Below are 10258 nucleotides of genomic sequence, written 5' to 3'. Positions count from 1 at the left end.
TACGAGATCAAGGAGTTGGGCATTGTCTTTAACATTCGGCTGAAAGTTAATATGCCACTCCTCCTAGTATGACTTGTGCTGTTGTGTCTTTTATATTATTTTTTAACATCTTTTAGAGTAAAACTGTTAATAAAATAGCAGCGGGATTCATTGCATGTGCACTGTCCCAAATAAATAAATAAAATTAAATTAAAGTTAAGTTTTAGAGACAACAATAACAAATATAACCACAGATTATTTGAAATCTTGTTTATTTTTTCATCAGTGATTCACTACCTTCCAGAAAAAGTAATAAAATACACCGATGTCCTTCATTTAACGCCAGTTATTTCACACTGAACTACAATAACTGTGTGGACTCAGTTTCCCACAATGCATTGTTTTGTAGTCCAGAAGACGGCCTGCAGCCAGCGCAGTACCTATTTTTTGGCTGCGCTGGCTTAGCAAGGCGCCTTGAACCCGCCCCTTTCTCGCGATACTTCATGACGGCGCACATTTGACGTCAGTGCAAGAAACTAACCAACATGCACCGCAATCTAGGTGATCTGCGCAGCGCCGGGTCCGTCTGCATGATCTCAAACACACCTAATCTCTTTGAGGATCAGGATTTTTGTCTGCTCCTGATTCAAAACGATTTTAATAAATAAATACTCAAAAATGCAATTTTAAGCTTCATTTTCATTATAAATGTCCTCTATCATCAGAAAATGCCACAAGAACATGTTAAAAATACAATTTTCATTGAAGTGGGTATTTAGTTTGAAGGATTTATATCTTACAGTTTATATGACAAATTACTGTTTTTTTCTGTGCTGCTTTCCTTATCATTTTTTGGTGAACTTTTTGTAAACTCTTTGCATTTTTTATATCAAAATTAGGGACTTGAACTCACATTCTACCATCACAAGCTGTTTTACCACAATGTATTGTGGTATTTTACAAACATTTTATTGTTTTTTTTTTTAATGGAATAGCTTTTATCTACAGCAGCAAGAGAAAGTATGTGAACTCTTTGGAATTACTTACTCACAATTGCATTTAATAAAAACATTTTTTGGTGTGATTTAAGCAGTCAGTGTTTTTCTCCATTGATGTGATTTAGGTTGACATTAAAAAATACTCATCATGTGACCATTTCATACAGAAATTGAGCTCCTCCCAAAAGGTTCACATAAATTCTCTTGCAACTATATTTTTTTCCCAACTGGACAGTTCTTTGGTTGACTGAGGTTTTATATAAATCTGATTGATTAAAGAGTCTGGCTCCTCACCTGTGAATGCAGGGCTGCACCCAAAGCCGTCTCCATGGAAACCTGGTCGACACCGGCAGCTGTAGGAGCCCTGAGTGTTTGAGCAGAGAGCGTCGCGGTGGCAGGGTTCCTGCAGACACTCGTCAACATCTGGACAGGTGAGAGGAGAACAGGTGAAGCTTTGGATCTGCAGCCTTAGAGATGCAAAGACTCCATGGAACGCTGGTTTGTTCGACAACAATGTGGCTTATAGAAAAATTAAATGAGTTCAAAACAGGGAACCAGGACTTTATGCTCGCCCTCAGACAATGGGTGAGTAAATAAAAAGTAATTTGGAAGAAATAGAATTGACAGTTTTGTGTTTTTTAATTTGTACTTTTTAAAATCACTTTTGTCAAAGTCAAAAATTTAGACAAAACAATGAAAATCATGTTTAAAGATAAAAAAAGGACATTTTTATAACAAAAAAAGTAAATCACAACTTTCCTGTAGTATGGAAGCTAAAAAGAGCCTGCAATACTTTTTTTTTTGGATCGTTTTCTTGTGATAATGAGATCTGCTTTCTCGTTATCACAAGAAAAGGGAAATAAAAGGAGGGGCTGGTGAAAGAGATCCACTAATAAATCAAAAAATAGACTCAAAAACTACTTTTGTGGAGTGTTTTCTTCTGCTCAGTCTCAGCATTTCATTGCAAGAAAGAAAGTTGCCAAACTACGGCCCGCGGGCCAGATCCGGCCCACCTCTACGTTTGGCCCGGTCCCTGAACAATATCAGAGGTGCATGATATTTTTGTTTGTTTTTCCCCAATCTGACTTTGAGATTGTTTGTTAACACTGTTAGCAAAACAATCCATAAATTAATAAACTGACAATAAATACAAAATCTGCCTGCTGAAAATGATCTCCATCTGTGTTGAAGATCGAGGTACAGCTGTCGCAGTGATTAAATATACTGATCTCAAAAGTGTGAAAACATGTGCAGACTTAAGACAAAAAGCATCTTTTTTATTAATATTTAATTACGATTTCTTTGTTTGTCAAAGCCTGCCTACACAAAGCAGCTGCTTTCCTCTTTATGCTTCGAACCAACTTCAATCATGTGTTTTTTCTTTTTCTTTTAAACTTGTTACTAACAATCTCGTCACAAACTGTTGCATTTAACCGCATCCCAATCTGAGTTGCAAACACTGAACTCTAAACACACTGATCGGATCAGAAACCGAACCACAACCCACAGAACCTAAAGAATGATCTGCATATGTTTCTGGATCAGACCCTGGGTGGTGTGACAGTCACCGTGCGGCGGGGCGGTGGGGGGGGTCTTTGGGAGAGTTTCCTCTTAAACAGAAGCAGCTTGATTGCAGGATGGAGTGGATAAGAAGCACGTGGGCCACACAGGATTGAAGATTATCTCCTCTGCTGATGTTTTCATCATTGTTTGTGATCTATGCACCAACAGCGAAGCCACATTTATGAGGCACTATTTCACAAAAAATCTACTTCATTCATGAGTAGATTTATGTCATTTTATATAATTGAATATACATTTTTAAATATGATTTACTGTGTGGTTGGTATGTAGTTTGAATTGTAAGATTGTTTTGTTGTTTTTTTGCTTTCCTGATTCACTGATGGGAAAAGCCAAAAGTAAAAGAAGTTTCGTTTCTGGGTTCTGTTTTTTGTGTGTCCATCATACTAAAGAGAAGCTGATTCTTCAGCACTTTGAGAAAATAACTACATCTGAAAGTTTGAGGCACCAGCTGGACTTCCAGGATGAAGCTTACTTGAGAACTAAAGTTTATGAGGGCAGGCGCAGCTCCTCGACTAACCACTAGGTGGCTTGTGACAAAAGTAAGTAAGAGATCTTTTTATCCAAGTTAAAACCGACTAACTGTAAAACAAAGATATAAAGATTTTTGCTGAGCTCAAACCGAAGGCATCAAATTCGCTCCTCAATGTTTGTCCAAAAAATTTTTTGTCAACTTAACGCTCCTTCTGCGTGTGGGAGGAGCTTCCATCAAAAGTTTCAGCCTCATCGCTACATGGCAGACACAGATGACGTTGAGAGATTTATTTTATGTCATTTAGTTCTTTAGTTTATGTGTTTTAAAGAGTTCTAAAAAGCGTTGGTAATCACGTCTGGGTTCATGACATCATTCAGAGACTCTACGGTGAGGAGCAGCGTCTGAATGATGGACGCTTTCAGCAGTACTTCTGTCTCTCTGTGATCCCGTTTGAGGACTTGCTGTCCCGCATTAGTCCGAAAAAATAAGAAAAATAATAAAATTGTAGGACCTAATTATGATTGTCTCCGTACAATTAAGAAAAAATTAAGTTAAGGAGGGGGAATGATCACGATTCTCCTCCATGAGTCGACTCCACCCACCGATGGCATCAGTAACAAGTCACAGACCAAAGCTGAGTTCCTGATTTGTTAACCGAACACATATTGTATTGATTTATTGAATTCCTACCCTTGTGGACTGTCTGCAGGAGAAAAATGGGGAAACGTCTACAAGGGTAGGAAAATGTAAGATTGTGGACCACTGACCATGAACCCATAGAGTGAAAATGTTCATACATTTTTTTTTTCTATGCAGCACACAAGAGTAAGAAAGGATGAAGTAGGACTACCCACAAATCTACATCACATGTAGGAGTCTGGAAGTGTGACTAAAGCCTTACATTTTACAAAGCTCATAAACTCTTGATGCTCCTGAAGTCATTAAGATGTTTAAATTTAAAAGATCGTCTTTTTAAGGGGGTTGAGTTAGTGATACAAGAAATTAAAAATTCCAATATTTGTTATTTTTGTTTGTTTGACGTCATGAAAGGTGCTTTAAATTTTTATCTTCTTTGGCTTATTGGTGGAAGTTTGTAGTTTTGCGGTAAAATCAGATAGTAGTGCTGGTTTCTAAAAACCTTGACAAGAAAAGGTTACACAAAAGTTTCAACCTTTAGCTTACTAAATAAATATAAAAAAGTCCCAAAGTCCAGGCTGACGACCTGCCAGAGTCAGTGTGAAAAAGTCAGCCAGTCTCACCACGACATCGGCGACCGTCACCCTCAAACCCGGACAGGCAGGAGCACGTGTAGGTTGAGCCACCGGTGTAGCTGCACTTGGCTCTCTCTGGAACATCACAGTCATGGCTTCCTCTCCTGCAGTGATCCACCGGCCGCTGCTCCTCTGCAAAATCCACATGACAGGAGAGCTGCAGAGGAAACTGACAGGCAGCTTCTTCACAACACCTGCTAGCTGCTATTTACTACAAAAACAGCAGAGTAGAGCTAAAACAAAAAGACGGTTCAGAAAAATCTGTGCAAATCATGGAAACTATTGACTGTATGAGAGAACTGGACCAAGTGTGACATCATCCTGGAAATGGTTTACTTTCAGCTGCAACCAAAAAAAGTCAATTGAGTCGCCATATTCTTGCACTATGGACATGTTGGAGTCAGACGACGTCAGTAAGCAGTGATTGGTCTGAGTCGTTTCTATGGGAACCACTGCCTCCAATCAGGAGTGAGCTTGTTAGATGACCACACCCCTACTATTTGAAAGCAGCCTACATGAAAGCTGGCAGAATTTTAAACGTTGGATGTGAGACCACCCACTTTAATTGAGGCATCTAAATGGTCAGTTTTTAACTTCAATAACTCGAACTGCAAAAAAAAATAAATAATGATATTGGGAACAAAAACTAGGAGTAGCATGAAAATGTTAAAAAAAGAGAAAGAATGGTTAATAGACCAATAAAATGACAGAGTAAATATGTTTATTTCTTAATAAAAGTCTTTAGCACTTTGGCTAATTGGAGCCATACGTTACTTCCTGTTTGAAACGTCAGGGGGAGGAGTCACCCAGTCCAGTTCTTACAGTCAATGATGGCAACAGGAAATGAATCACAGTTTTACACTACATATATATTTAAATAAATTTTAAAAAAGGATGAGCAAAGTAACTCTGATCACAGTTCCTTTCCTCAAAATCAGATAAAATATTGTTCTATGTTTAAAGTTATTTCTGTTATCATTTCAGAAATCAAGTTCAACACATTTTCTTTACTATTTAAAAGTCAATTTGAAGACTGTGACTTTTGATTGGTTTGTTTGTCAACTATATATTCTTAGTTTCTGTAATTTTTTATTTTGGGGCTTTTTTTTCATTGTCACAGTCTAACCTGATCTCATTGAATAATTATTGTTTCACTTAATCATCCTCTGTGTATTTAGGTTTCTAGTTTCTGACCAATCAATGCAAACTGCCATCGTCTGACTGCAACGTGGCGGCGTCTGCATTGTGAAAAAAATTGCGACTGAATTTGGTTCAATGGACGTAAATAATTGTTTGTGTGTGACGTCTCTCTCACTCTGTCCAGTTCTCATGTACAGTCAATGGTCCTATAGTTCCACTTTCTGATCAAAAGGACATAAAAATAAGATTTCTTGTTGCCAACGAGAAATGTTTGCTTTTATATGATCAATGATGGTGTCAAACTTTAGTGGCTTGACATGTTTTATGGACGTCTCACTCATGATCTCTATTTATGCAGTGTTTTTTAATGCAACAACTAGATTTTAAGATCATAAGATCATTTTTAAAATAAAATCCTGCTACTTTATTACAAGTCTTTACGCTTTTGCAAACATTTGTCCTGATGTTTTTGTTCTACGCCTTCATGCCTTAATGCATTTCCAATTATTAATATATATATATATATATATATATATTTTAATGTGATGCTAAATTTCTGCAAAAGTCCCATATTAAAAAGTATGTTTCAAATTAGCGACATCTAACAAAAAAGGGGTTTCGAGTAATCTTTGAGTTCAAATATGAAACCACAGGCCAGCAGAGCTGAGATTACAGGTACAGAAACTGAAACATTCAAGGCTGCAAAACTAGATTACAGTGTAAAACTTCACAGAACAAGTTTGAAAAATACTGTGGTTAAAGGAAAAGCAACATTTAGAGCTGTTTTTTTAAAGAAGGGGCTCAAGCCTATGTTTGCTCCAAGAGTCCATGTATGCGTCAAAGTCTATGCTTACACATGTTTGCAGCTTTTGAACTTTCCGTGCTTTTAAACTCTTTAAGGAAAGTCCCGCATAAAGCGACAGTCTGCCCACCCACACGGCTGTCAGAGCACACAAACACTTCGGACGTACCCATGCAGGTCTTTCCGTCAGCGGCGAACACAAAGCCGGGGGAGCACTCGCAGCGGAACGATCCGGGCTGATTAAAGCAAACGGCGTTGGGTCCACACACCCGGGAGGGGTACTGGCACTCGTCTATGTCTGAAAACAAGCAATGTGAAAATATAAAACCTGAAGGCACAGAGAATCTAATAAAACCAGTTTTAAAAATGGCTGATTTAATCAAGTACACAACAACAAAACATTTCAGTTTAGGATGTTTGCATTAAAAATGAGTCAAACTTTGAGTTTTTGGGAGGGAAAACCTCATATTCTTGCTCCATTCTGAATGTTTCAGCATTCAAATGTAGGTAAAGACTTTAGGACTTTTTTTTTTAAATTTAATTCTGCATTTTTATATTTAGTTTTTTGGATTTAACACAAGACTGTCATCAAAATGTTGCTTTTGAATCTTTGATTTCCATCTGTAATTATTGTATATTAAAGACCCACTCCAATTAAAATGAACGTTGATGTTTTTAACATGTTCTGGTAATATTTTTGATCCATTTTGTTTTCCGCGTCTGAGCTGGAATCCGGCTCAGATCTGTCCGGCTGGAAAGATTTCATATTGTTTGCTGTTTTCGTTGTACCCGTTGGGGTTGTGAAGGGCTATAGAAGCTCGCGGGAGAGAGAATAAACAAAGGGATGATGGGAAATGAAGGCAGGCTTCCTTCACACTAACAGTCCTGCCCCCAACTTGGAGGTGTATTTCTAACTATTGCCACTCTGCAGAAACTGTCCTAGAAAACGACAGGTTTTTAGATTAACTTAAAATAGCATAATGATAATTTAAAAATATTTTTTTTAAAATTATTAGACTGGGACTTAATGCTTCATAACATTTGAGTTTTTAGTGGATATGATTACAAAAGTTACTTGTATTATTTGATTGTCTTAAAGCAAAACATAAAAATAAGATTAAAACACAGTTTTTGCCTGAATTAAAATCATTTACTTTTGACAACAGATTAATTATCTTAAATTGTGTTTTACATTTCTCGTATTCACTGGTTAAATTACATAAATGAAATATCCCGACCAGAAAATTTACTGCTGCAGAAACTTTTGATTGTGTTTCTCCTTTCTTATCTTATCTGATCATTTTTCCTTGTTGGGAGTGAAACTCTTCTCTGTGAACCATTCACACATTTTCCACATGACCTCTTTGTAAATGAGAAGAATTAGGAGTAAGAGGATGTTGAGTTACCGACACAAGTGTGTCCGTTTCCACTGAAACCAGCTGTACATTCACAGCTGTACTGGGAGCCTTCAGCCGGTCTGCACACTGCGTCGGTGTGACAGCGGTGCCCCCCGGTGAAGCAGGGGTTCTGCTCTGAAGGGTTACCTGATGGGAGGAACAAAGCAAACGTTCAGCTGGAAATAAACGTAAAGTTTTAAATTTTAAATCTGCAAAATGAACATAATTCACTGTTTTTTATTGGAAGTAAGGTCTTACAATTGATAAAGGCTTTATTAATGTATGTTAAATACTTGTTAGTAGTTTAAGTTTTACTTTTTTATTAATCTGCTTGTTTGTAAATGTGTTTGTCTATTTGTTTATGGAGTAAAAAAAGTGTAATCTGCTTTGTATTAAAATACACATAGTTCAACAAACAAAATATGTATGTTAAAAAAAGCACAATTAAAAAAACAACTAAAAAATACAAAAAATAAAATAAATAGAAGTAGATAAATAATGGCTTAAACAATTAGATGCATTGTTAGTTGGTCAGAAACAAAACTTTTAGTGTTAAAAAGTGCTGTTAATATTCTGAGATTAAAGGAAAAAGCTAAAGAACAGCTTACTTATACAAAAAAAACAATGTATTTTACAGTTTACGATAGAGAGCAGCAAAATACTTTTACTGTGTGGGGTAAGGTTAAAAAAAGTTCTCTGCTCTTATCTGCAAACTTGAAAGCTCCTCTTTCTTAAAAGTCTGCTGCACCTCAGGGACATTTGTCGACTAAAGTCGTCTCTGAACGTACCAGCGCTTTGTGAGCCACAGTGGCTGTTTTCAATGACGCAGCGATGACATAGCCTCCCATTTATATAGTTTTCATTCATAATAAACACAGTTTAAAAAAGTTTTTAGCTTTGACATATTTGGTTTTAAACAAACATAACCAGTTATGATACATAATTGACAAAATCATTAAATTTAAAAGTGCATTTCATTTTACAAGTTGCAACAGACCATCCTTGTTTGTTGTGCACAACAGAAATCGAGGAATAAACAAATAAATGAAAACTTCCAGTATAACTTTTAGCTATTTTTGATTAGGTAAATTTGATGAACTTGAGAATGTGGAAAAATATTCTAATTCTTCAGAGTTTGAAACGAATGATGAGGTTCATAATCCTTCTTACCAGAAGGAAGTGAGAAAAAAAATATTTTTTTATCTCTGTCGTAAAATATTTAAACGGTTTGATTTTACTTTTTGCAATTTCTTTTGCACATATTTTTCTACAGTTTCAGATCTACACCAAAATTACTGTGTAATGACATGAACCAGACCCAGAACCTTTAAAAATGCAGTTTCTCAGTCTATGACGTGTTTTTATTCTCCTTTATTTATCAATCTGATGCAGATTTCTACTGAATCATTATGGAGGGATTTTTCTGCCATTATTCCAAGCACTATTTGAGAATAAAACTTGGGCTAAAAATGATTTTGCACTTAAAACTGCACTACAAAAATGGAACTCAACAAAAGCTCTTCACTAATGAGCGTGGTTAGAAGAATTTCTGACCAATTAGCATCAAACTTCATGTCCATGTTTGTGATTGGCTGGCTTTTGTGGCATATTTGTAATGCGATGCCCTGCTCTGTTTTAAGCACAGAATAGTTTTGATTGCATATAGCATTTTTCTGTTTTAAGTGCAAACTAATTTTTTGAGCAAGCAAAAATGTTAACACTCAAAAAAGTGAGTCTTGTGGTTGGAATAATGGCACAAAAAGCCTTACATAAATCTTCTGAGCTTCCCACAAAATTAAAACATCTTAAAACAAGTTCAAAAAAGTTGCAATGTAGATAGATCTTTGTAGAAAACCAAAATAGAAACACAGTTTTCATGGTGCAGCTTCACCTTGGGGCTGCTAATTTTAAAGAATTTGCCTTGCAGGAAACCCGACCCAGATGTTCCACTTTGTGCCAGCGAACACCAGCTGGAACATGTTGTTTATGTTGTTTATAACCACATAAATAATCCCCACCTGCACATCTACCTCCAACTCTTCATTTTTACTTGAAAAAAGGAGGAAAAAGGAAAAAAAAAACAATTTGACCTGAAAGTCTGACCTTCACCCCCCACTAATCCTCTTCCAGCCTTTCTGATAGCAGCTGAGGAAACACAGCCAGGCTCAGATTACTGTTTATCTCCCTGTGATGTTCCACCCCAAACACCTCGGAGGCACTCACTGCTGGAGGCGTTTGTCGCTGCATTCCTTTGGCTTTTAACACGGCACTTTAGTCCCACTGTCCCCAACGGTGAAGCTGACAGAGTACACCTGGAGACGACCACGACCGGCCTACAAACCAATGAACTCCCCTCAGGGAAAAAGGGAAATCTGTCCTGCTAGTTAATTCAAACTACACTTCTATTTTTGTCATTATGTATATTTCTTGTTCTTTGCTTGACATAAAAGCTAGAAGTTTAGAAATAAAAAAAAGTAAAAACACAAATATCAATACAAATTCAGTGAAGGGTATATAATATAAGCTATAAAGCAGTGGTCCCCAACCACCGGGCCGCGGACCGGTACCGGGCCGCAGACCCATTGCCACCGGGCCGCGGAAGAATTTAGGGACGT

At 36.9% G+C, this 10258-nt stretch overlaps 1 protein-coding gene across 1 annotated transcript in view; it reads right to left on the bottom strand.

Annotated features, from left to right (window-relative positions):
* Positions 1 to 10258, bottom strand: part of LOC112157133 (nidogen-1) — a gene marked incomplete in the record, with an annotated part of 41953 nt that overhangs the window by 13668 nt on the left and 18027 nt on the right. Inside the window, 3 exon segments of the mRNA XM_024289704.2 lie at positions 4293 to 4436; positions 6416 to 6544; positions 7653 to 7790. Of these exon segments, the coding sequence (XP_024145472.1) occupies positions 4293 to 4436; positions 6416 to 6544; positions 7653 to 7790 (411 nt within the window).

Source organism: Oryzias melastigma, linkage group LG1 (genome assembly GCF_002922805.2).
Source record: "Oryzias melastigma strain HK-1 linkage group LG1, ASM292280v2, whole genome shotgun sequence".
In the NCBI taxonomy this organism is placed as follows: domain Eukaryota; kingdom Metazoa; phylum Chordata; class Actinopteri; order Beloniformes; family Adrianichthyidae; genus Oryzias; species Oryzias melastigma.
This window is presented reverse-complemented; position numbering and strand designations above follow the sequence as displayed.